Genomic DNA, 27,269 nt, shown 5'->3' with positions numbered 1-27,269 from the left:
TATTATTACCTCTGAGTCTAGACTTAGAAGATGAAAGCCCAAAGGGAAAATTAGTACTCTGTCCCACCATAAAGCAGCCTAAAGCCTACTGTGGAAGAGCTGTTCAAAGGTTTGTCTTTTCCCTGGGCAGTGGAAACTTGTAATGATCAACCCCTTGGTGGAAAACATACCTAATTACGGTATATAGCCTTGCAGACCTTAATAGGAAAGATAACTGTATCACAGTAATTCAACCAAGTCATACAATGCATTAAATATTAAGGTTGAATATTGTCTCTCCAATGGGTTTTAGCCCTGGGCTAAAGTTCATGCTTCATTTGGTGAGACTGAAAAATGACAATGGAACGTTCTTGGGGTGAAAGGGTTTATACCCAGCTTTATTCTCATGGTGGCAGGTCAGGTAGAATTCCGTTTGTCTCCGGGCAGGTCAGCATGCAGCAAGCCAATCTCTGCCTCCAGACCTCTCTGTCCCTGCAGCTGTGTTAGTCTCTGTCCTAGTTGCTGCCACCACTCCAGCCTCTGCTCTCCTGCAGCCTTATGCAGCTGTGCAGCCCAGAGCACTGGACAGAGCTATTTATATAGAGTCAGTGATAACGTATTGCCCACATGTGTGCAGTGGGTAAGCCAACCAGGGTCAGGTGAGAATCCTGGCCATAGGAACTTTAATTTTCTCTACAAATATATCAACAATATAGTTGTTTGATACAAATAATATTAATTATTTGATACTCCTCAGTTGGCAACATTTTTTATTGTTTGATGGCATCAAATACTTTTAATTATCCACTCTACCTTTTAAAAGATGGAGCTAAACTAAATCAATATACTACAAATACGGTATCATGACATTAATTCAACAAATCTTTATTTGGTACCTTTTGCATCCATAGTGACTGTGATAAGCTGCTGAGAGTAAAACCAGGTTTTAAAACATGAGCCAGAGTTTCTCAGTAGGGGTGCTACTGGTATCTCCGCAGGACATTTCTTTGTATGGGATTCTCCTGCTCTTGGCAGAACTTTTAGCATTTCTGGCCTCCAGGCACCAAATGCAGGTAGCAATACCTTACCTTTATTTTACCATTGTAAAACACTCCTGGAGCTCGGTTTGTAAGCATCCCCAAGTCATTTACTTGTAAACATTTGCACATTCTTTGAGATAATCTTGCAATAAGACCCAGTATATAAAAAGAGATTAAACCAGAGCTTACCTTGGTTGAAACTGGGAATCCTGCCCACATAGTACCCACCACTCCCACTGGACTTGGTTGGGGGTCCCCGGGCCCTGTTTTAGAAGCCCAGAGTGCTGATGAGAACCAAATCCTGAAAAGTTAGGAGATAATTTCCATTCAGTGAGTTATTTGCAAAGCTCTATATCCCAGACTTCCTGATTTTAATTTAGTAATAGTGTTTCAGCCACAACATGCTGTATATTACCTCTGACAAGATCTACCTTTCTTTCCTCTAGAATCATTACTTCAGTCTTTTTCCTATAAGTTGATTCAAAATGGTCACATTTTAGTTATTTCAACCCTATCTAAATTTCAAAATTTGTGCAGCATTTATTTGCATCAGAGCAAAGAGAAGAAATTATCAAAAGTGCAATAGATCATGCTGGCAACTACATAGGCATTTCATTGCGCATCAGAAAAGAATCTTTACAATTTGAACAATATTTGAATCTTCGCTTTGGAAAATACAGCACTGATGAATCCATCACATCTTTAGCAGAGTTTATAGTCCAAAAAATATCACCTAGACATTCGGTAAGACCCATGTGCTAAAAATAAAAATTTCTTCATCTGATTTTGATGTTTTTCTTCAGTTAACTTTTTAATATGTCTCAATTTTGTTTGAAGGAACCTGTAAAAAGAGTTCTCGCGCTTACAGAGACATGTTTAGTAGAACGTGATCCAGCAACCTATAATATTGCAACATTGAAGCCTTTAGGAGAAGTAAGTTTCAACAGTATTAGCTTAAATAAGATTTCTTCCTACAGATAAATTAGAAAAGTTTGTCTTGATATCTTTTCATGCCTAAACAATAAGAGGAAGAATCTGCATTTAATTCTTCACATTATTATATTTACTGATCTTAGAACTGTGAATATTGCAAAATTTATCTTCCAAGTATACAATAAATGGAACTTTTAATTCAATAATTGTATGAAAATTTGAATGAGACTTTTAAGCAGTTCTTATATTCTGATATTGTAGACAAGTTACAGTTTTAAATACTTTTGTAAGCTAAATGATGATATGTAGTTTTTTGAATATGTACCATAAAACTAAACCTTTTTGGTTGAACTCTTTTTCATTTTCTTTAGGTATTTGCACTGGTTTGTGACTCAGAAAATCCACAACTTTTTACCATTGAATTTATAAAAGGGCAAATACGGAAATACTCTTCAACAGAGAGGTATTTTTTTTTTTTATTCATCCTCTTATGTGTAAGGCAAAGTGTTCTGTCAAAGAAGGCCAGTGACTTATAATCTAGAATTTTAAAATAAATGTAACTTAGGAAATGAACATTATTTTGTTGCATATTTAAAATGACCTTCAGTTTTCTAATTCCTAAAGAGAATAAAAATGGTAAGTTGAATTTTAATGAAATAATAAAAATAAATTGTATTTCTGTAACTTTTTAATGTAAATTTTTAATCTGTAAATTTTAAAATAGCACCTTTCACTTTCATTGTTCAATTGTTTGGATAGTAACAGCAAGTTACTTTAATATAAATACATTTGAAGTTAGAGTTTTATAAGTTAGTAGGATCGATAGTCTGGTTAGAAATTTTCCAGTGGAATATGCCTTCATATTTTTATATTGCTGTGCCTTGGCAATTGCTATGAAAATTTGTGATATGCTATAGCCCATAAACTCCTGTAAGATAAACACATTCAAAATGTTGTTGTATTTTGAATGGTTGGAATTCCCTTTATATACTAACCCCTTGTCCTGGGTTTGGCAGTTTTTCCATTCCAGGCAGTTCTTTCATGCTGTTGTGAATAGATTGAGACTGAATCTGTTTTTAAAAGGTAGTTGAAACAGTTCTGGTACCTTTTGCCACTGTTTAAAATACCATCTTATTTTCACTTCCTGTAGTATGATCAATAACTGTTTCTTACCTTAGAAGCTTTTGATCTAAGGTCCACAAAAAGGCATCTAAGGTATATTTTCCTGTCCTGAACTGAAGGAAGAGAACTTCTGAGAAAACGGTGCAGATGTTCTTATCAGAGGGAGGATCTAAGCACTTAGAGGTTGTCATGTGCTTGATGTACATTATATTGTTTAATCCTACTGTTGGTGTGGGTAGTGAGGAAGGTGCCATTATTCCCAGTAAAGCTTATATGCAGAAAGTAAAGCAATTTCTTTGTGACTTTGGATTAAGAAAAGATTTCTTAGATACAATACCAAAAGCACAGTATATAAAACAGAAATTGATTAGATTTTGTCAGAATTTAAAACTTTGACACCATTAAGTAAAGGAAAAGACAAGTCAAAGACTGGGAGAAGATACATGGAAAACAGCTAATTAAAGAGTGTCCAGAATATATAAAGAACTCTTCTAACTCCGTACTTAAGAAACCCTAAAAATCTCGAATAAGAAATAGGCAAAAGATTTAATATACACCTCACTAGAGAAGATAAATGAGTGGTAAATAAACACCTGAGGGAAAAGAAAATTAAAACTACTACTACGTATCCACTAAAATGGGTATCATCAAAAAACTGCAGTATCATGTGTTGGCAAAAGTGTGAAGAAACTCGGAACTCTCATGTATTGTTGGTGAGAATGCTTTGAAGAACAGTTTGGCAATTTCTTAAAAGATTAAACTTATACAGCTTACCCTTGAACAACGTGGGGGTTAGTGGCACCAACCCCCTTCACAGTTGAAAATCCACCTTAACTTTTGACTCCCTCAAAACTTAACTACGGGAGGTACAAAGATTTCCCATGTTACCACTTGCCCTTACCCCCATTCATAGCTTCCCTCATTATCAACATCCCCCACCAAAGTGGTATGTTTGTTACAATTGGTGAATTTACAGGTTTGGACAAATGTAAAATGACATGTATCCATCATTAGAGTATGCATAGTAGTTTCAACGCCCTAAAAATCCTCTATGTTTCACTGATTATTCCTTCCTCCCCCCAAACCTTGGCAACCACTAGTCTTTTTACTGTCTCAAAAGTTCTGTTTCTTCCAGTGTCATAGTTGGAATCATACGGTATGTTGCCTGTTGTGATTGGCTTCTTTCATTACCTCCATGTCTTTCTATCGTTTGGCTGTATTTTGGTTTATCTGTTCACTTACTGAGGGCCTTCTTGGTTGCTTCCAAGTTTTGCAATTACGAATAAAGATGATATAAACATTGATAAGTATGTTTTTGTGTGAACATAAGTTTTCAGCTCCTTTGGGTAAATTCTAAGAAGTGTGATTGCTGGATCATATGGTAAGAGGATGTTGAATGTTTTAAGAAACTGCTAAATTGTCTTCCAAAAGTGGCTGTGTGGCATTTTGTATTCCTACAGCAGTGACTGAGAGTTCCCGTTGCTGCACATTCTCACCAGCATTTAGTGTTGTCAGTAGCACAGATTTTGGCTGTTCTACTAATAGGTGTGGTATGGTATCTCCTTGTTAGTATTTGCTTTCCCCGATGACATAGAGTGTTCAGTTATCTTTTCATAATCTTAATAGCCATCTACATATTTTCTTTGGTGAGTGTTAAGGACTTTGGATCTTTCTTAATTAAGTTGTTTTTCTTGTGTTATTTTAAGAGTTGTTTGTATAATTTGGAAAACAGTCCTTTATCATTTATGTCTTCTGTGAATGTTTTCTCCTAGCCTGTGACCTGTCTTTTCATTCTTTTGGTGAAGTTTCTTGAAAAGCAGAACTATAGAGACAGAAAGCAGTATGCTTGGAGCTGGGGATATTTTTGCAGATGGGCACAAGGAGACTTTTGTGGGTGATAGAAGGGTACCAAAACTGGAATGTGGTGATGGTTACACAACTGCATAAATTTAATAAAAATTATCAAACTACATTTTAATGGGGTGAATTGTTTGATATGTAAGTTGTACCTCAATATAATTGTTAAAAATAATTTTAAAATTAAAAAACAAAAAAAATATATAGCTACAGTGCTTAAGTAACTTGTACAAAGTACATAACTTCAAAGTGAAGAGCTAATATTGGAACTCCAGTTTCTCTCCTAAAGCCCCACTCTTCTAAAGTTCTTTTGTGTATCTCCTTAAATCTAGAATGCCCCTCCTGTCTGGAGTAGTTTACCTACTAATGGGCCTGTGCTGCATTGAGTCAGAATTATCCATAATTATCAACCCTAAAACCTTCTTATTTTTAACCTTACTTAGAGATTCCTTATTAGCAAGTTTGCTGGATGGGGTGAGAGCCTCTGGTAACAGAGATGTTTGTGTAAAAATGACACCAACTCAAAAAGGTCAGCGGTGGGGGTTACTCAGCATGCCCGTTGATGAGGAAGTAGAGAGTCTCCATCTCAGATTCTTGGCTGCGCCACCAAGTAAGTTGATTTAAATGGAATTATATTTCCATCTGTCTACTGAGTAATAATTTAATAATTAGGACTGCAAACCTCTGAATCTTTCTGACCCTTTTCTTCTCCTTACAGATGGCAACTTTGCAGATGCTGTTTTTAGGTTCAATGCGAATATTTCATACAGTGGAGTTCTGCATGCAGTAACACAGGATGTAAGTTAAGTTGTATCAGAATTGATTGGTTGTCATTTACTTAACTTTTGGCATGTAAACTTTTTTGAAATAACTCTTCCTTCACTTAGGGCCTCTTCTCAGAAAACAAAGAAAAATTGATTAACAATGCCATCACAGCACTGCTGTCCCAGGAGGGAGATGTTGCTGCTTCACATGCAGAGCTTGAGAGTCAGTTCCAGGCTGTCAGGCGGCTTGTGGCTTCCAAAGCTGGTTTTCTAGCCTTTACTCAGCTTCCAAAGTAAGTTGTCTTCTGAAACTTAACTGCTCCTAGAGAATTTGAGTAACTCAAAATAGCAAATAACGATTTAACTCTTTCTGTTTGATTAAACCTGATACCTTTCTCTGGTGATGTTTTTTATTCATGAGAAATAAAAAAGGAAGGTGAGTGGAACCAAAGGGGCATATCCGTCCCATACTTACCTGTAATAGTCCTGACTCCCGTTTTAGTGAATTTAAATAGGAAAATTAAATGCTTTTTAGCTTTACTCAATCTTGAAAACAATCTTTCCCCTTTAAACTGTTACGAAAACTGATGTGTTTCAGAGGTGGGACTCAAAATATGTACATCCAGGTAGTGATACAGTGAACACTTAAGAGGACTTACTTTGTTATATTTTCATAATAAAATAATGGAATAATTCTCTGACATTGCTGTTACATGCTTGTTCTTTCATTCCGCAAGATTTCGGGAGCGTCTAGGAGTGAAGGTAGTAAAAGCACTCAAGAGGAGCAACAATGGAGTGATCCACGCAGCTGTTGATATGCTCTGTGCCCTCATGTGTGTAAGTAGTGTTCTTAAGTTGACCAATGGTTTAAATTTCCACAACCCAGATTTTCATTGTACCAATTAAATTCAATGTTTCTGTATTTCCTAAAATTGCTCTCATAGCCATTTATTTACTCAAATAAACATTTGTTTAGCCCATCCTACAAGCCAGGCACCGTGCTATTTACTAGAATTTAAAAGATGTTAAGACAAAGTTCTTTACCTTGTTGGAATTGCTGATAGCCTAGTAAGGTAGGTGTTCGTGTACAACATAAAGTAGTAGGGACCATGGGATCCCTAAAAATCAGCATTTTGGTTTTGTGATGAGGGGAAGGAAAAAGATTCTAGGCCAGTCTTTCTGAGATTTTACTCATGATTTAACTCTGGAAGGACCAGCAGGTAAATATCCATCTATGAGAAGGCTTTCCTGGGAGAGGGAATAGCATCTATAAAGGTATGTTTGGGAAACAGCACATAATTTAATACAGCCAGATCATAAGATGTGTATATAGGGGCATGTAGGATTAGGAGTTACTAACAGAGATGTGTGCAGAGACAGCCTTTTGCCAGCAGGCAAAGCAGCTAGATTCGTATCCCTTACTAAGGAACAACTGAAAGATTTTCAACAGGGGATCAGTAACATACCAGATTTGGATTTTAGAAAGCTCATTGGTGGTATGTGGAAAATAGATTAGAGGTAAAGTTAGAGGCAGGTAGACCAAATTATGATGTAAGAAATGCTGAGGTAGGATAGATGCTAAAGAATACACATTTAAAAGCTGTTTGAGAGGTAAAGATCTAACTTGGTGACAAATTGTGTGTGGGAGAAGCAATGTTCAGTATAACTTTTAAGTTTTTGATTTACCTCAGTTTTGCATATAGTATATAGGACTTTATTCTGTATATAAAGTGCTTTGGGAAAATTTAGTGGTGTAGAATAAACCTGAGAAAACATTTGTATAAACCCTTGCATTTATTACCAACAGTGAATTTTGTTATCTTAACTACTCCAGATACTACCATAAAAAGAAGTGGGAAAACTAGAACATAAAATAAAATAACAATGATGTGAAAGAAGCACATTGAGTCCTTGTCAAATATTGGCTTTTAGATATGTATTTTACATGAATTAGTTCATTCCTATCTCATATAGTTATTGCCACTAATTTACAGCTGAGAAAACAGACTCTGAGAGTTGAAGTAACTTTGCCTAAGGTCAGAATTAGGTTTTGATCTTTATTCCTATCAGGCAGGGATCCTCTGCATTCTCACTCATCCTAACAAGTTAAAAAAGTCACCTTTAAGACAAGTATTTACTGCTAATTTTAGTACTTTTAAATGCTGAGTTTATCATTTCAAATTTAAATTATAAAATTGAGGGAGAGGGAATGGGTATTATTTACCTTTTAGGAAGGAGATCTTTGGCTTTGGAGAGAGTACCTTGTGTAGTGTGCTATTTGTAGGTCCTTGTTGGGCAGGTAATGAGGTCTCATTAATTTTGCTTGTGTGTCTTATCACAAGTTTATTTCTGCCTTGAACTTTGAAGGCTATGGTTTTTAATTCTTTCAGTGCTTAGTCAATAATGTTTATAAATGACATTTGTGTGGTGCCAGCACGTGGGACTGCTCATGAATTCTCACTGTCTTTAATCAATAGCCTATGCATGATGACTATGACTTAAGACAAGAACAGCTAAACAAAGCATCTCTTCTCTCTTCAAAGAAGTTTTTGGAAAACTTACTGGAGAAATTTAATTCCCATGTGGTAAGTTATAATTAAATTTGTCTTAATGAGAGATACCATACATTATTGAAAGGTGTTCTAGAAGTGCAGCATGGACAGTTTTGTGTTTTTTTAAGTGCAGTCCCAACTTTTGTCTGTATTAGTTTAGGTTGGTTATTAAAAATAAAATATTCTGTTTTAGCACTGTATCCATTCATCTGAGAAAGATAAATTGCAAAGCCTTTAGATTTTTACAGTGACATTCCAGATTTTTGCTTTTTTCTCTTTCTTGAAAAACATCATTATGAAATAAGCGGGTATAAAAAAAAAGCCAAATCTTTGTTTCTCAGTCACTGGTGACAGTTGTGGAGATGGGCACTCTATAATCCCTAGAAGGGACATGAACAGTTTGCCAGGGTTTTGCAAGTATTGTCAGAGATTGCTTTTTAAACAAATACACATTAACCTTAGTTGTACTTGTTTGAGGAGCCTTGGTTATTCTTTTGAAATCTGACTAAATTTTAATTATTTTCCTTTTGAGAATATAGTAAGCAGTGGATTTGCTACGTTAGTAAAATGAGGGCTGAGAGTCATCAAACTTTGAACCTTAGGTTGAGAAATTAAATGTTTACTTCTAACATATAGAATAAGAGTAAGAAACACACTTATGTTTTAAATGAAGCTCTCTGTCCTAAGTCAAGGCAATATGTTACTTTGTTTCAGGATCATGGGACTGGTGCCCTAGTTATTAGTTCACTCCTGGACTTCCTTACTTTTGCCCTCTGTGCTCCCTATAGTGAGACAACAGAAGGGCAGCAGTTTGATATGCTTTTGGAAATGGTAGCATCCAATGGAAGAACCCTCTTTAAACTATTCCAGGTGAGAGCTTGTATTTTTCTTATCAGATAGCAACTAATCTAAGAGAGCCACTTGTTGGGCTCGTTTGATTTTAAAATAATATTTACGTGCTTCTGTAGTAATGTTGATTATAAATACAGCCTAGTACATTATCATATTAGGACATTTAATTCCACACTATTCTTAATATTTCATGTAGAGAGTTTTTGTTAATGGCTTTTGACCAGTGCTTTGTCTCTGTTGCCCAGAAATAGTTAAAAACTCATTTGTTTTTGTGATAGGCCTAAGGTTCTGTTTTCTGTACAAATTCTCAAATTATAAGATGAACTTTAGTACAGCTCTTCATAAATAATTGGAGTACTTTTGTTATTCCATATAATGCTATAGTGTTTATTATATACATATGTGCTTGTATGTGATGTTTATATTTCTGTTATTTTATATTTGTTATGTCAGTTTATATTATTATAATATTATCCAGTGTTTGATATTTATTGGTTAGGTTTAATTTATTTAGATAAGTGCCAGCTGTTTTCTACTAAAGTAAACTCTGTTTTAAGTATATGTGAAGCTATATTGTAAGAATACCTAACATTTTTAACCTAATTGACCAACTTTTAGTTGTATCCTTTACTAATTTTATGGCTTATACCTTGTATAAAATTGTATATCCTTAAGAGCAATAGCTAAATATGTTGGAATAAAATTTTTTTATTCAATACCTTTTCCCCCCTATTTTAAAGCATCCTTCCATGGCAATTATAAAGGGAGCTGGATTGGTTATGAAGGCAATAATAGAGGTGAGCGAACAGTTTTGAAGTTTTAAACTTAATTGATGGTTTAATTGGCTATTGTAACTGAAACTGACAAAATTATCTTTCAGTCTTTTATGAAAAACATACACTTTTTCTGGATAAGAAAAGTAATTTTAAATCTTTATTCAGAAATTAGTTCTAAACTAGTTGCAGAAACAATGCTCTAGTAAACTTAAAGTTCTTCAGTGGGTTTAGAGCAAATAAATCTGTTCCTACATTATTTGTTTTATTTTAAAAGAATTAAATGTTGGCATTCTTTCTCTTACTCTGTTTTGGAAGGGTATGGTTGTGACAGTATTGAAATCTATAGGCACTGAGGTTGCATAGAAATCTATTAATTGGAGTTAGTTCAAAGCAAAGTGGTATCAAATAATGGTAACAAAAATCAGTTCTTGTGCTAAAGTGTGTAATTAAACTCCAGAGGATAGGACATCTAATGTTGAACATGGGGTATTGCTTCTCAAAGATAATTGCTTTATTATTAGCCTTCTGTGTTTTTTTTAGAAGATGAAATTGTGGCAATAGATTATTTTGTTATTGTAGTAATTTGGATAAAATGTAAGAGTCTTTGTCCTTTATATAAAAAAATTCAATGATGGTGGTTCATAAATACAACATGTAGCTAAATCACAGAATTAGTATATACTCTCAAGTAGCTGTTAAAAAATTATATATGGACATTAAACTGGTTGGAACACCAGAATTTATTTGCATTTTTAGTGTGTATGTACAACTGAATGCTAATTTTTTCCCTCCAGATAGTGGGTCCTGTGCTCAATTTTAGCTTCCCAAGTAAGAAACACATCTCTCACTGAAAGAACTTGTAGTAGCTGAGGAGAGTTAGGACCATGAGACCAAACAAAAGTGTATTCCTGACCCTAATCCACCAGTATATTGCCATTCATTCAGAAATAACTTAATTGAATGCCAGGTATAATCAAAATGGTTATGTGTCACATACCACATGTGTCAAGATTCATACATGGTGACTATAGCTTATGTCTGTAAGGAAGACTTTATTTATTTACACTGAAACCCTAGCAGGTATCTTAAATTATTTTTTCTGATTGTAAAAGCCATAATGATCTTTGAAGAAACACTGAGATTTACAGAAAAAAATAGAAGAACAAATAAAAATACATCATCTATATTTCATCATCCAAATAAAGGTTAACTGCTATTAGCGTTTTGGTAAATTTCCTTTCAGACTGTATACTGTTCAAAATGACATACATATATATATACTATGTATATATTTGTATACATATTACATATTCATTTGGACTGATACATGTACATACTCATACTATGTGTGTATTGGTATAGATACTACATATTCAGTTGTACTATATACTTGTACTTGGTTCACTAACATTGTGATTGTTACCACTTTCAACAGGTCTTAAATATCATACTGCTTACTTAATTCATGATTCTATGATTACCTTTGATGCATCCTATCTATCTTACCCTGTTGCCAAAGTGCTACATCACATCATTCTTTAAAAAAAATTGTATTTACCATGAAAGTGAATATATTATTAATAACAAAAGCAAGTCTAGTTTGCAGATGCCTGTTTAGTAGGAATTGCTGCTTTCTCCCAGTCACCTTTCCCTTTCACTGGCTGACATATACTCCGGGAATGAGCCTGATTTTAGTATTAAATTAAGGAAAGCATAATTCATAAGGTAAATGTATCTGGAAACATTTAAAACCTCATTTCAAAGGCACATAATATTTAAAAAATTGTACTACTTACTCTTCACCTCTGTTGTTTATTGGGTAATTGAAATTGCATTTTTAATTTTTATTATACTGTATGCTGAATATTTTATCTAGAGGTGTAAAATTAGTTGTATGATAGGATAGCCTCCTCTTGCTCTAGATTGCTGCTTTAGGGATCATCTTACCCTTTTTTCAAAGGAAGGTGACAAAGAAATTGCTACGAAAATGCAGGAGCTTGCCCTTAGTGAAGGTGCCTTACCTCGACACTTGCATACTGCGATGTTTACAATAAGCTCAGATCAAAGGATGCTTACAAATAGGTAGGTTGAATTTAATTTGCTATAAATCAACTTGCTGTTTAGAGAATGGATTCAGTATCACATAAGACAAACTGAGTAAGTGTTTGGTTGCACACGTTTCATTTTCTTTTGTTTCATCTAGTTCTCCTTTTCCTTTACTTATGGAAGGATTGTGCCCAGATGATCATTATCCCTGTTCTTGGATAACTTGGGAGGAAAAACAGCCTGGCATTGCTTCCCCCTCTCCTGCCCCCATCCTTATCTGGCCTTACACCTGTAGTCACGAGACTAGAACATGGAAGAGAGTGCCTGGAAGCTTATGAAAATAGAACCACATGCCCAGGCCTTTTCTCCTTGTATTTCCTTCTGGCCATCTTGTATGCAGATGACCCTATGTGAAAACCTCTCATAGTCAGTTTTTAAGTATCTTTGGTCACGTAGGTACTCTATTCAAAAAATAAAGGAAACCTTAATATCTAGCTAGCCTAACCTAGGCCGATCCTAAATCTCTTGTAGCTAAACAATTTCCCCTGTGGCAAGTCATCTTTTTAAATAATCATTCAAATATAAGGAAACACATAAAATCTATTTATTTACTCCAAACAATGTGAATTCCAGTCCTTTGTTTTTGAGTCTTGGTATGTGCCCCTTTTGCTATCCTTAGCATACCATATTATGACTCAGGTCTCATTAGTTAGAAAAAAACAGAACATTATAAATATTTTTAACCATGTTCTTTTTGACTTTAATAACATAACTGCTGACTTAATGTTTATGATACTGTAAATTTCCTTTATCATGTCTGGTTATTGGATATTGTAGTATGCTGCCTTGACAACATTTTTCTGATTATGCTGTTTAAGAAGCTGTCTCCATCCCTCACTTGTAAATATTAGCCACAGAAGTAGTCTTTTATGTTGTCTTGGAGGACAAAACGTTATAAAAGGAAGGTTATTTCCTTGGCATAGTGCCTTATTAGGCACGAAAGACACCATCTTTTGTTAAGATAGAGACTTATTTGATGTTCTATTCCATGTTTTATTCCACCCAGTGTTAAGTATTTGCTTGTTTTCCTCTTTGTTATTATAGGTAATCGGTTATATTCCCTACTGTGATCATCACTGTCAATTTATAATAGAAATACCACTTCATTTGCATTTCTTTATCCTTTACAAATTGCTATTATAAAATCTCTTTTATTCCTAATGAAAGTCTTTTTAGGAATCACTGATGATATCTATCAAATTCCAGTGAAAGAGACTATGTGTCATTACTTAAATATGTTAATTTCTAAGTAGATACAGGAATGAACAATTTTAGTAGTGTTCCCTTTCTTTCATGACAGAACAAAGTACAGTTTGGGGTTTTCTATTGAAATTTTTCTTCTGGGAGTATAACTTGTATAAATACATCTTATTTGGTGATTTCCTCACAGGTTTCATGCCCTAGCAAATGGCAGTTGAATCCCTGCCAAAGTGCCAGAAGGGTCATTGGTGAATAAAATAATTATCTGCTCAATAGAGCTGCTAGCATAGGAGACAGATGTGGTCATGAGGATTAAGATTAATAAATGACTAAAACACAGATTCAACATGGGTCTTAGTTTAGCTCTAAAGCTGCATGAGTAGAATAATTTGCTTTAAGGGCTTAAAGTCTGTCCAAATTCCAAAATTGAAAATACTTTCTCTCTTTGACCTTGCCAGAAACATTATATTAGAACATTGTTGTTGACTTTTGCTCATATTCAGAAATCTGAAGAATGCCAGGATGCAATGATCACTCTATCAGGACTTGTTATGCAAATTAACTGTGTCATCAAGTCTTATTTTTTAAATTTTTTTATTTTTTCCCTATCTTTCAGTGGGGTGACTTCTTCATGTTCAGGTCCATTGAAAACCAGTTTATCAGGGAGCATTTTGATTTGGAGAAAATTCTAAAATGTTAGAAATATTTGAATTGCCATTTCATACATCTTTCCACATTAAAATATTAACTTTTAAAATACCTAAAACCAATAATATTTTTACTGTAGCCATATTTTTTATATGATAAATTCTTAAAAATCCTTTCTGTTCTAGATGAGGTAAAGCAGCAAACCTTTCTCAACATCTGCTTTTTTCAGACAGCTCAGTAGACATTTAGTGGGGCTCTGGACAGCTGATAATGCAACTGCAACAAACTTGTTGAAGCGCATTTTGGTAAGTCATTTGAATAATTGGAAAGATTTAGGATATCTTGCCTAATAAAATTTCATTAAGTAAGCATTTATACTGTTAAAGTGTTTTAAAAATGTGTTTGTTTTTCAATTTAAAAGATATTCATATAAGACTTGCCATGTAATAAATACTACTCTCAATGGCTAAATTATAGTATAAATTGATTTGGATTTTGAAGGCTAAAATTTTCTTTTGTGCATTTGTTCTGAAAATGGATCTTATGTTTTTGTTTTTGTTGCTTTTAGCCGCCAGGCTTGCTGGCATACTTGGATAGCTCAGATCCAGTTCCTGAGAAAGATGCTGATCGGATGCATGTTAGAGATAATGTGAAAATAGCAATGGTCAGTATGGTTGCCCCAGTGTCTTTTCAGGAAGAAAACAGTACTCTTTTGAAACACCCTAACATTTTTTGAATAAAACTAAGAATTCACTGCATTGAATAGTAGTAGTATTTTTATGTTATTAACAGCTTTATTGAGGTAAAATTTGTATCCCATAAAATTCCCATTATAAGTGTACAATTCAACAATTTTTAGTACATTTACAGAATTGTGCAACTATTACCACAATCTCACTTATGAATAATAGTAATCTTACATTTTTTGATTCTCTACTTCAGCTTATTGACATGTAGGGAATTTTTTAATTCCAAATGTGTAATATGATATTTTATGAATAATATGTGATTGATAAATGTTGATGAAAGGAGCCAACGTTGAAAAAAACTAACTTAGGTAGGACCTTTTTCCTTACAAAAGCTACCTTAACTATTTAGGTTGGGCTATCTCTAAGAAAATTACTTATGCATCTTTTGACATTATCATAATGTCTTATCTGTGTTCATTTCCTGTCTTCACCCCATTTCTCTATCTGTACCCATCTCCCACTTGAATCTTGCTGCCCCTGAAATAAGAATCATTTTGGAACTTAAGCAGGAAAAGTTGAGATTTCATAGACAAAAAGTAGAACTTACTGTAGAAATTTTCATTTTGTTTCTTCATTGAGCCCCAACATCCAGTATTTATTTTACCATGTAAAACATATAAATTTTAATTATGTTAAAATATGTAGATTTTAAAATAAATTTGCAAACAGGACTGTAATGGATTTCAAAATTATTTTACAGGATCAGTATGGAAAATTTAATAAAGTTCCAGAGTGGCAAAGACTAGCCGGGAAAGCTGCTAAAGAAGTTGAAAAATTTGCCAAAGAAAAAGTGGATCTTGTGTTGATGCACTGGAGGGATAGAATGGGCATTGCGCAAAAAGAGGTAAAAATAAACTCTGATTCCAAACTTCTAGCACTTTGGTATGTCCTAGGTTTACTTCAATTATTGCTACTCAGAGTTGGTAGTCAGATATTTCTGACTGAACACATGAAGAAATGTCACGTAATTCTGCATCATATATTTATGTAAATTTTTAGTTCATAGTTTCATGAATCAGTGATTATTTGGTATTTAATGTGAAATTCAATGTAAAATTCCACTCTAAAATTAATTTTTCCTTCGTAACTTCCTCTTTCCATACTTTTTTATTCATATGTATCTATTTCCTTCTTCCGTCTCTGAATTTTGTTTTGTAGCTATAAAAATAAAGGTGCTCTTCTTGTACAGCTTTTTTATTCAGAGCTAACCACATGTGTTTTGGACATAAGATTCACATTTCAAAATTAAATTTACTGTGTGTACTTAATTTTTCAGTATTAGCTTCTCAAATGAAGGTGAGATCTAAGTTTTAGTCTCACTCTTTAGCATGTAGTATGTGCTACAGAATGTAATTCAGTATTACATATTCTTCTTTCTAGGGTGGTTAAAAATGGAGTGGTTAAGAATGATTTAAGGTGTCCTGTAGAAGTTGACTTGATCTCAGTCTTTGTTGACTATCCTTACATTCTTTATTCTTTCCCTTTAACCATCTCTTTATTTATGGTAGCTGTTTCCTTATTCCTTATTCAAGGAAAGTAATATAAATATCATTCCAAAACAAACAGGTTTCTTTTGAATTTCCAGAATATCTAGATGTAAGGTATCGGGTGCAACAAGACAAGTATGTGCGTCTTGTGTATCTATCTGAAATTGAGACCATAATTCAGTTCTTTAGAACTTGAGCATAATGGGTTAATGCTAAAATGTATGAGTGACATATGCAGTATAAAGAGCCAGTAGACAAGCTTTCAAATGGCTGGATAGTAAAGAGAATACTGAACTTTGAATTGGGTAACCTGCATTGGAGCCTGGTGCCATCACTTACTAATTCATATAGCAAGTTAGGGTTTTCAGGACCTTACTTTCCTTTTTTTTCCGTCTGGCCCGGGGGTTTCGTTCTTGGGTAGTTTTTTGATTACCGTTTCAATTTCTTTGCTCGTAATTGGTTTGTTTAACTTTTGTGTTTCTTCCTTGGTCAGTCTTGGAAGGTTGTATTTTTCTAGGAAGTTGTCCATTTCTTCTAGGTTTTCCAGCTTGTTGGCATATAGGTTTTCATAGTAGTCTTTAATAATTCTTTGTATTTCTGTGGAGTCTGCCATGATTTTTCCGTTCTCATTTCTGATTCTGTTGATTTGTGTTGATGCTCTTTTTCTCTTAATAAGTTTGGCTAGAGGCTTATCTATTTTGTTTATTTTCTCAAAAAACCAGCTCTTGGTTTCACTGATTTTTGCTATTGTTTTATTCTTCTCAATTTTGTTTATTTCTTCTCTGATCTTTATTATGTCCTTCCTTCTGCTGACTTTAGGCCTCATTTGTTCTTCTTTTTCCAGTTTCAGTAATTGTGATGTTAGACTATTCATTTGGGATTGTTCTTCCTTCTTCAAGTGTGCCTGGATCGCTATATACTTTCCTCTTAAGACTGCTTTCGCTGCGTCCCACAGAAGTTGGGGCTTTGTGGTGTTGTTGTCATTTGTTTCCTTGATCTCTATTTTAATTTGTTCGTTGATCCATTGATTATTTAGGACCATGTTGTTAAGCCTCCATGTGTTTGTGAGCCTTTTCGTTTTCTTTGTAGAATTTATTTCTAGTTTTATACCTTTGTGGTCTGAAAAGTTGGTTGGTAGGATCTCAATCTTTTGGAATTTACTGAGGCTCTTTTTGTGAGCTAGTATGTGGTCTATTCTGGAGAATGTTCCATGTGCACTTGAGAAGAATGTATATCCTGTTGCTTTTGTATGTAGAGTTCTATAGATGTCTATTAGGTCCATCTGTTCTACTGTATTGTTCAGTGCCTCCGTGTCCGTCCTTATTTTCTGCCCGGTGGATCTATCCTTTGGGGTGAGTGGCGTGTTGAAGTTTCCTAAAATGAATGCATTGCAGTCTATTTCCCCCTTTAGTTCTGTTAGTATTTGTTTCACATATACTGGTGCTCCTGTGTTGGGTGCATATATATTTAGAATGGTTATATCTTCTTGTTGGACTGAGCCCTTTATCATTATGTAGTGTCCTTCTTTATCTCTTGTTACTTTCTTTGCTTTGAAGTCTATTTTGTCTGATATTAGTACTGCAACCCCTACTTTCTTCTCGCTGTTGTTTGCCTGAAATATGTTTTTCCATCCCTTGACTTTTAGTCTGTACATGTCTTTGGGTTTGAGGTGAGTTTCTTGTAAGCAGCATATAGATGGGTCTTGCTTTTTTATCCATTCTATTACTCTGTTTCTTTTGATTGGTGCAATAAGTCCATTTACATTTAGGGTGACTATTGAAAGAAATGTACTTATTGCCATTGCAGGCTTTAGATTCATGGTTACCAAAGGTTCAAGGTTAGCCTCTTTAGTATCTTACTCCCTAACTTAGCTTGCTTATTGAGCTGTTATATACACTGTCTGGAGATTCTTTTCTTCTCTCCCTTCTTATTCCTCCTCCTCCATTCTTTATATTTGGTTGTTTTATTCTGAGCTCTTTCGTGTTTCCTTTAACTGCTTTTAGTAGGTAGTTGATTTTATTTTGCCTTTAGTTAGTATTTGGTTGGTCTGCTTTCTTTGCTGTGATTTTGTTTTTTCTGGTGACATCTGTTTAGTTTTAGGAGTGCTCCCATCTAGAACAGTCCCTCTAAAATACCCTGTAGAGGTGGTTTGTGGGAGGCAAATTTCCTCAACTTTTGCTTGTCTGGGAATTGTTTAATCCCTCCATCATATTTAAATGATAATCGTGCTGGATACAGTGTCCTTGGTTCAAGGCCCCTCTGTTTCATTGCATTAAATATATCATGCCATTCTCTTCTGGCCTGTAAGGTTTCTGTCAAGAAGTCTGATGATAGCCTGATGGGTTTTCCTTTATAGGTGACCTTTTTCTCTTTAGCTGCCTTTAAAACTCTTTCCTTGTCCTTGATCTTTGCCATTTTAATTATTATGTGTCTTGGTGTTGTCTTCCTTGAGTCCTTTCTGTTGGGAGTTCTGTGTATTTCCGTGGTCTGTTCGATTATTTCCTCCCCCAGTTTGGGGAAGTTTTCAGCAATTATTTCTTCAAAGATACTTTCTATCCCTTTTTCTCTCTCTTCTTCTGGTACCCCTGTAATACGGATATTGTTCCTTTTGGATTGGTCACACAGTTGTCTTAATATTGTTTCATTCCTGGAGATCCTTTTATCTCTCTCTCTCTGTCAGCTTCTATGCGGTCCTGTTCTCTGGTTTCAATTCCGTCAATGGCCTCTTGCATCTTATCCATTCTGCTCATAAATCCTTCCAGAGTTTGTTTCACTTCTGTAATCTCTTTCCGGGCATCTGTAATCTCCCTCCAGACGTCATCCCTGAGGTCTTGTATATTTCTCTGCATCTCCGTCAGCATGTTTATGATTTGTATTTTGAGTTCTTTTTCAGGAAGACTGGTTAGGTCTGTCTCCTTCTCTGTGATCTTTGTCTGCCTGTAATTTTGCCTTTTCATGGTGATACAGATAGTTAGCAGAGCTGGCACAAGTGACGGCTGGAAGAACTTTCCTTCTTGTTGGTTTGTGGCCTTCCTCTCCTGGGAGAACAGCGACCTCTAGTGGCTTTTGCTGGGCAGCTGCACGCAGACAGGGCATCTGCTTCCTGCCTGGCTGCTGTGGAGTTTATCTCCGCTGTTGCTGTGTGCGCGACTTGCCTCGGGCTGCTGCTCCAATATGGTGGAGCCGCGTTGGAGGGGGAGCGGCCGGGATGCTATTTATCTCCGTGAGGGGCCTCCGTGCTCCCTACTGCCCAGGGGGTTAGAGTGCCCAGAGTTCCCCCGATTCCCTGCTGCTGGACTAAGTGTCCCAGGATGCTTCTGTCCGGTTTTGGGGTCCCTGTCCCTTTAAGACTTCCAAAAAGCACCCCTTCGTGAGGTGCTGGGTTCTTGCAGGTGTGGATGTGGTCTGAATGTTGTCCTGTGTCCTCTGGTCTCTGGATTTGTTCTCCCAGTGAGCACTAGAATTATGTCTGCATCCATCAGCCTTTAGGTCTGTGATCCTCCTTCTCTCTACTTCTGCCCTTACTTTCCTTTTTTTCATAAAATCAAAATAACAGTATCTACCACCTCTGTCCTATAGGGTTGTTTTGATGTACAAGCATGGTAATAATAAAAGCACTATATACATGTCTGGTTATCATAATATTGCTTAAAACATTTGAATAGTTGAAAATCTACAGATATGAATGATTTTTGCAGCTATTAGAAATTATAAGCTCCTGGCTACCAGTGGTTAAACACACTTCTAAAAAACAGTTTATTTGAAGCTGTTTGATATAATTATCACACTGAAAATAAATTTTTGGCATCAGATTTCTTACATAACAGTTATCTAGCATAAGCTTAACACAAAGCTTTTAGCTAAACGTATAGGTAATATCTGTTAGAGATAGCAATTCAGAGGGAAAAGACTATTTTTAATATCAGTAATGTTGTTTTGGTCTGTTGGTTTCACTTACATGAGTATCATCTAAAATGTTAAGTTGATAATGACACCAAAGAGATATGTTGGTCAAGAAATGATTTTAGTAGCAAACTGATCATTTCTGCTGGGTTACTATTTTTAACATTAATTTCTTCAGCAAACAGTGAATGAATGATCTTTGTGACTGTGTTATTTGTAGAAAAATTAATACCAAAATATGGAATGATCCTGTGCTTTTGCTTAAGTCTGAAAACTAACTGTTGTCATAACTAATTAGTCTTAAAATGAATTGCATTTCTTATATAATCAGAATGTTTGTGAAGTCAATTCCATTTGTAGCTAATGTTCTATGTTGGATTAATAATAACTTTTGGCTAATATGTAAATTGCTTTTCTTATTTATGTTATTTTCAGTTTAGAGATTTGTCTGGCTAGTTAGGTTTTCTAGGTTAGGTCTTTAAGTTAGCTCAGTTTATGGAGATACGGAGAGTTTTGCCCTTTTTCTGTATATCATTTACATTATTCTGAACTCCTAGCTTTTTGTCCTGAGGGCAAGGGAAATTGAAGAACTTACTTCCTAACTACAGATTGTAATGAAAGGTTTGTCATTAAAAATAAAGTTTTAAATTAATTATATATTCACCTTACATTAGCTTTCATGATAATGCACAGAATTAAAATTTGTAGGAAACATTTCCTTATATAACCAATAGGTTTTATATTTCAAACAGTACTTATTTTTTAAAATTTGCAACTCATTTTACCTATAATTCTGTGTCATCTACTCTGTTTTTTTGCTCTACTTTGTATAATGTGCCACTTTAATTAGAGATTCATGTTTTAATGTATTACTACTTTCTGCTTTTTGGCTTCCATCACATTGAGGGTTAGATTTTCATGTCTGAAATATCTACAGGTTTCACCTGGAGCAGATTCTTAACCTCAGTCCCTGCTTAGACTTCAAGAAATCTTTTGAAGTCTTCCTCTCCAGTTGTAAACCTTCTGTATGTGTCATACTCTGCAATAGGGGCCATAGTTTTCTTTGAATTCTCAAATGGGTTTGTGACTGCCTAAAATTTGAGTCATAGATTTAGATAAGCAGATGGGCCTTTTTCTGTCATAAACTGAAGGTGATATATATTGGTGATATCCTTGTGCAATTTGTGTAATAGCAGATATAGGCTCACTCTCTTATTTTCATTTTCTTTAAAAATTTTTCATTTTTTTCCTTTCTATAATTAAATTCAGGACAGAAACAATTTGGTGAGTTTAAGTCCCTGCTACATGTGTGAAATGCATTAAACTGCCTGGCATGTGGAGTTGTTGTCTTTGATATTCTTTGTCTAATAAATTAAAATCTCACTTCACATGTGTCTAAATGTAGATACTTATTTCTTATCCATTAGCTATTTCAATTTATACATGTTCCTCTTAGCTTTGGAGCAGTTTAATAACCTATAATCTTTTGCATTTATTGTTTTACCATGACTTTTGTATTAATATTAACTGCATGTAAACGTTTAAAACAAGTGACTGTTTTTGACTGTTAAAATTTTATTAGTCATCACTATGAACTTAAAAAAATTTGGTGTTGAAATAGTAACTTTAGGCTACTTGGAAAATATTTCAACAACACTATAGAAATAAATATTGGCAAAGTATTTTATTGTGGTATAATCTTATATCCTGTATTTATTGATAGCTTACAAATTTTGTTTCTGCCAAAATATGATGTAGGAAATGTTTCTCATCACTTACGAAGTGATCTTATGACTGAGCTTATTTACTAGCCCCAGATTGAGCACTAAAAAGTTTTTCTTTTTCAGAATATAAATCAGAAGCCAGTAGTTCTTCGAAAGAGAAGACAAAGAATAAAAATAGAAGCAAATTGGGATCTCTTCTATTATAGGTAAACTTCAGGCCTCTTTTCCAACATAAATTAAATTTGGTATTACTATTAGAGGAATTGTGACAAGTATTTCTTATGCTACAGGAGTTTTTGTGCTGTCAAGGTCAAGAACAATAGCCGTTAAGATGGGAATGATTAGTGATGCTTTTGTAAAATTAAGGCCTTTTATAGTGTTGGTAGTCTGAGGAGCTACAGTTACTTTTAAAACTTTATTAAGGCTTTGAGATGATTACTTTAAAACATTGTATTAAGCCTTAGAGATAACTTCATTATAACTTCTTTAAGCCTTGTTGGAAATGGAGTCTCAAAAGAAATGGATGATAAAAACATAAGGAGACTCATGGGAAATGGGTGTCCAGGTTAGCCAACCTCATATACTTTTCTTGCCTTTCTAATATGATTACTCCTCCCCATCTATTAACCACCCCCAACCCCTCAAGCCCCCAGATATATACAAATATAAAGAATTTGAAACAAACATTTTGGGAAGTTTGTGGAAACTTTTTGGGATAACTCACAGTACTCAGTTTGGACATACTGATTATGCCTTGGCTAATAAATGAGAATATGTGCTTCAAAACTTCCCATAGGACTTTTAAAGCATATAGTATGTGTAAAATATGTATATAATATGTATGACCTTAAGAATATCCCTTGGTTTTCTTTCTCAGGAATCCTTTAATTATGTTGTCTCTCTTAGAACTCCCTTGAAACTATGATACCAGAATTTCTAGAAGAATTGCAGACTGGAAGTGATAGATTTGTTGTCCATCCTTTCCCCTGCAATTGAAGTTTGTGTCCAAATTTATTACAATAGTTAAATTATTCCAGGAATAAAAGGAAAATATTTTGAAAATATCAATCAGAGCTTGGCAGTTCTTCCTTGGGGGGTTTGGAACATTCTAATCTAGAATGTTGCTTATCCCACATACTTTATACAACCCAGTAATCCAGAAATTCTTATCTCTATCCTGAAATTTGATACCTGATTATAATTTTCTGACTGGAAATTATATTAGCAATAAATATTAAAATTATGATATCATTCCTTGTTTTGAAATTCACACAGAATTATTTTATGGTTTGGTTTCATTTTTTCCCCAGCATTTGATTATGAAAACTTTCAAACATACAGAAAAGGTCTAAGAATTTAACAGCTAATACCTGTATACTTACCACTTAGATTCTGTCATTGACATTTTATTATATTTATAAAGAACTTATTTACACTCAGTAAAACTTATGAATTCCATTGTTTTCTTGCTTACAACAAGGTGTAGTGAGGGGTGGTTATGTAGGTTTTTAAAAAATGTTTATTGCCTCCTACTTTTTGCTCTTCATATGTATATCTAGGTTTGGTCAGGACCATGCCAGGTCAAACCTAATTTGGAATTTCAAAACACGAGAAGAACTGAGAGATAGTCTTGAATCTGAAATGAGAGCATTTAATATTGATAGAGAGCTTGGTAGTGCTAATGTGATCTCCTGGAACCACCATGAATTTGAGGTAAAAATAGGTTTTTTTTGGAGTGTTTTCTTAAAAACATATATCTTTACCTTTCCCTCTTAATTTTATGTAGGAAATATTAGCAAACGTTAATCTTTGCTGAGACAAAAAATAATTTTAAGTAACTCATTTTTGTATCTGAAACCCATATAGGAGTATTAATAAACTTGATCCTATGTGTTCCAGATTGGTTCTTTGCTTGTTTTATCCCCTTTGGATTCTTTCTCCATTGAAACAGCCTGTTCCCCTTGTTCTTTATAGCTTATTTAATGAATATTTATATGGTAATTTGATTCTGAATGTGGCCATAGTTTGCTGTTTATTAAAATATTGATGTGAAGAACAAGGAACATATTGGTGATAATCATGTGTGTATATCACTTAAACTCTCCTAACATCTTTAAATTTGAACATGCTCATGACCCTGTAGGCTTTGATCTTTAACCTAACTGCATTTCCAAAACATGTAATGATTTGATTGTGTGCATTCTCTCCTACTTGAAAAGACTTCGGCTTTGGGAGCCTATATGCTCCTGGGTTTTCTCCTTCTTCACCGTCCACTCCTCTTCCCTCTTTTTCCCGTATTTCCCCAACTGCTAAATGTTGGTTGCTTCCAAAGCCTCTATCCTTGGACCTGTTTTCATTTTTATTCATTGCCTCAGTTATTTCATCCATTCTATGGTTTTACATGTTTTTCATTTGCTGGTGGCTTCCAGATTTTTATTTCCTGCTTAGACTTTCTTTCCTAAATTTCATACTTTTATTGTATGAAATTGGATATCTGATAAGCACCTAGAACTTAGTTATAAAACTGTGTTTTTGTTCTTCCCCCAAGCCTACTTTTCTTGCAGCCTTTCTCATTTTAGAGAATGGCTACTCCTTATTTTCTAGTCAGACCTCTTGAAATAATCTTTTTTCTTATATCCCAAATAGGACAGAATATTTGTCAGCAAACCTTATTCAGTACACCTATCCAGAACCCAGAAGCCCCTTCTCCCCAGGGGTTTGTAGCGATCTCTGTTTTCACCCTTGCCTCCTTACAACATGTTAACCATCATAGCAACAGTGTGATCTTGTAAAAATGAAACTAGCTCATGTCTTCTCCACTCAAAGCCCTCTTTGGTGTTTCTGTCACTTCCCATTTCACTAAGTAAAAGTCTGGGTCCTTAAAGTGACTCACAGTACTCTTAACTCCAAGCACTCTTTTTGTGATCTCATCTCCTACTCTTCACCCTCTCACTGTCAGTCCAGTCACGTTGACTTCCCTGAAAACATCAAATTTGTGTTCTTGATCTACTTGCTGTTCCTTTGCCTAGAATATTCTTTTTCCCTGGATAGTTTTGTAAATTTTATCTCCTTTAGGTTTTTTTCTGAATATCATCTGAATGGGCCTTCCCTGGCCACTGTGTTTAAGAATGCAGCCCTTTTTACATACACACACAGCATTCTTTTTATCCCCTTTTTCTGCTTTATTTCATTCCATAATTTATTATCCAACTATTACTTACTTTCTATCTGCTGTTCTTGTAAGGACAGCAATTTTTGTTTATTGCTATGTCCCTGATAACTAAACAGTATATGCTTAATAAATGGAAGTTGAATGAACTGACTGCTCACAATTTATAGAAAGTGAAATGGATATACATACATACACATGTATCTGATTTTATACAGTTTTGTACTTGTAGAAATCAGTTGTTTTAGGCTTTGGGAAAAAAATTTGATAATCCAGTCAGGGAGTTTTTTTACAGTTGCTTACAAACCTTGAGACAAGCTGACTGAATACAGGCTCATGGTGCTGCCCCAGCTCCTGGTCATTGGCTCCTGTGTCATGTAAACCTCCAGTTTGCAGCCTGAGTGATTGGGTGCACAGAGAATGAGTACTGTGTGAAAGTACACCACAAAATAGAGTTGATGTGTTGGAAAATGAGGGAAGGCCTGAAGTAGCTAGTGTGAATTGGGGAAACTGTATGTGATGTAGGACCATTTTTTTTTTAATTTTTTTATTTTGGTATCATTAATCTACATGGAGAACATTATGTTTACTAGGCTCCCCCCTTCACCAAGTCATACCCTTTCACAGTCACTGTCCATCAGCATAGTAAGATGCTGTAAAATCACTACTTGTCTGCTCTGTGTTGCACAGCCCTCCCTGTGCCCCCCACACACTATACATGCTACTCATAATGCCCCACCCTTGTCTTTTTCTTTTTCCCCACCCTTGTCTCTCCTTTCCCACCCATCCTCCCCAGTCCCTTTCCCTTTGGTAACTATTAGTCCATTCGTGGGTTCTGTGATTCTGCTGCTGTTTTGTTCCTTCAGTTTTCCTTTGTTCTTATACTCCACATATGAGTGAAATCTTTTGGTACTTGTCTTTCTCCGCCTTGCTTATTTCACTGAGCATAATACCCTCTAGCACCATCCATGTTGTTGTAAATAGTAGGATCTGTTTTTTTCTTATGGCTGAGTAATATTCCATTGTGTATATGTATCACATCTTTATCCATTCATCTACTGATGAACATTTAGGTTGCTTCCATATCTTAGTTATAATAAATAGTGCAGTGATAAACATAGGGGTGCATCTGCCTTTTTCAAACTGGAGTGCTGCATTCTTAGGGTAAATTCCTAGAAGTCGAATTCCTGGGTCAAATGATATTTCTATTTTTAGCATTTTGAGGAACCTCCATACTGCTTTCCACAATGGTTGAACTAATTTACATTCCCACCAACAGTGTAGGAGGGTTCCCCTTTCTCCACAACCTTGCCAGCATTTGTTGTTTGTCTTTTCGATGATGGCAATCCTTACTGGTGTGAGGTCATATATCATTGTGGTTTTAATTTGCATTTCTCTGATGACAAGCAATGTGGAGCATCTTTTCATGTGTTTGTTTGCCATCTGAATTTCTTCTTTAGAGAACTGTCTATTCAGCTTCTCTGCCCATTTTTTAATTGGATTATTTGCTTTTTGTTTGTTGAGGTGTGTGAGCTCTTTATATATTTTGGATATCAACCCTTTATCGGATCTGTCATTTATGAAGATATTCTCACATACTGTAGGATACCTTTTTGTTCTACTGATGGTGTCCTTTGCTGTACAGAAGCTTTTTAGCTTGATATAGTCCCACTTACTCATTTTTGCTTTTGTTTCCCTTGCCCAGGGAGATATGTTCCTGAAGAAGTCTCTCATGTTTATGTCCATGAGATTTTTGCCTATGTTTTTTTCTAAGAGTTTTATGGTTTCATGACTTACATTCAGGTCTTTGATCCATTTTGAATTTACTTTTGTGTATGGGGTTAGACAGTGATCCAGTTTCATTCACTTACATGTAGCTGTCCAGTTTTGCCAGCACCATCTGTTGAAGAGACTGTCGTTTCCCCATTGTATGTCTATGGCTCCTTTATCGTATATTAATTGACCATATATGTTTGGGTTAATGTCTGGAGTCTCTATTCTGTTCCACTGGTCTGTGGCTCTGTTTTTGTGCCAGTACCAAATTGTCTTGATTACTGTGGCTCTGTAGTAGAGCTTGAAGTTGGGGAGCGAGATCCCCCCTGCTTTATTCTTCCTTCTCAGGATTGCTTTGGCTATTCGGGGTCTTTGGTGTTTCCATATGAATTTTTGAACTATTTGTTCCAGTTCATTGAAGAATGCTGTTGGTAATTTGATAGGGATTGCATCGAATCTGTATATTGCTTTGGGCAGGATGGCCGTTTTGACGATATTAATTCTTCCTAGCCAGGAGCATGGGATGAGTTTCCATTTGTTAGTGTCCTCTTTAATTTCTCTTAAGAGTGTCTTACAGTTTTCAGGGTATAGGTCTTTCACTTCCTTGGTTAGGTTTATTCCTAGGTATTTTATTC

The 27,269-nt window shown here is 35.0% G+C and overlaps 1 protein-coding gene across 3 annotated transcripts in view; it reads left to right on the top strand.

Moving 5' to 3' along the window:
• The window catches only part of DNAJC13 (DnaJ heat shock protein family (Hsp40) member C13), a 132,444-nt gene that overhangs the window by 41,132 nt on the left and 64,043 nt on the right, over positions 1–27,269 (top strand). For all 3 annotated transcript variants that reach the window (XR_012129496.1, XM_073232290.1, XM_073232291.1), the window contains exons 7-22: positions 1,557–1,763; positions 1,857–1,952; positions 2,324–2,415; positions 5,375–5,541; positions 5,650–5,729; positions 5,819–5,988; positions 6,433–6,532; positions 8,173–8,280; positions 8,962–9,117; positions 9,840–9,896; positions 11,836–11,957; positions 14,059–14,134; positions 14,398–14,493; positions 15,279–15,422; positions 21,816–21,898; positions 23,252–23,405. Coding sequence is in view for 2 of the 3 variants with exons in the window: in XM_073232290.1 (XP_073088391.1) it covers positions 1,557–1,763; positions 1,857–1,952; positions 2,324–2,415; positions 5,375–5,541; positions 5,650–5,729; positions 5,819–5,988; positions 6,433–6,532; positions 8,173–8,280; positions 8,962–9,117; positions 9,840–9,896; positions 11,836–11,957; positions 14,059–14,134; positions 14,398–14,493; positions 15,279–15,422; positions 21,816–21,898; positions 23,252–23,405 (1,908 nt within the window). In the remaining variant the exon portion in view is untranslated. The remainder of the gene's footprint in view (positions 1–1,556; positions 1,764–1,856; positions 1,953–2,323; positions 2,416–5,374; positions 5,542–5,649; positions 5,730–5,818; positions 5,989–6,432; positions 6,533–8,172; positions 8,281–8,961; positions 9,118–9,839; positions 9,897–11,835; positions 11,958–14,058; positions 14,135–14,397; positions 14,494–15,278; positions 15,423–21,815; positions 21,899–23,251; positions 23,406–27,269) is intronic.

This window comes from Manis javanica, chromosome 3, assembly GCF_040802235.1.
Source record: "Manis javanica isolate MJ-LG chromosome 3, MJ_LKY, whole genome shotgun sequence".
Taxonomy (NCBI): Eukaryota; Metazoa; Chordata; class Mammalia; order Pholidota; family Manidae; genus Manis; species Manis javanica.
Note: the sequence above shows the minus strand (reverse complement) of the source record. Positions and strands in the feature narration are given on the sequence as shown.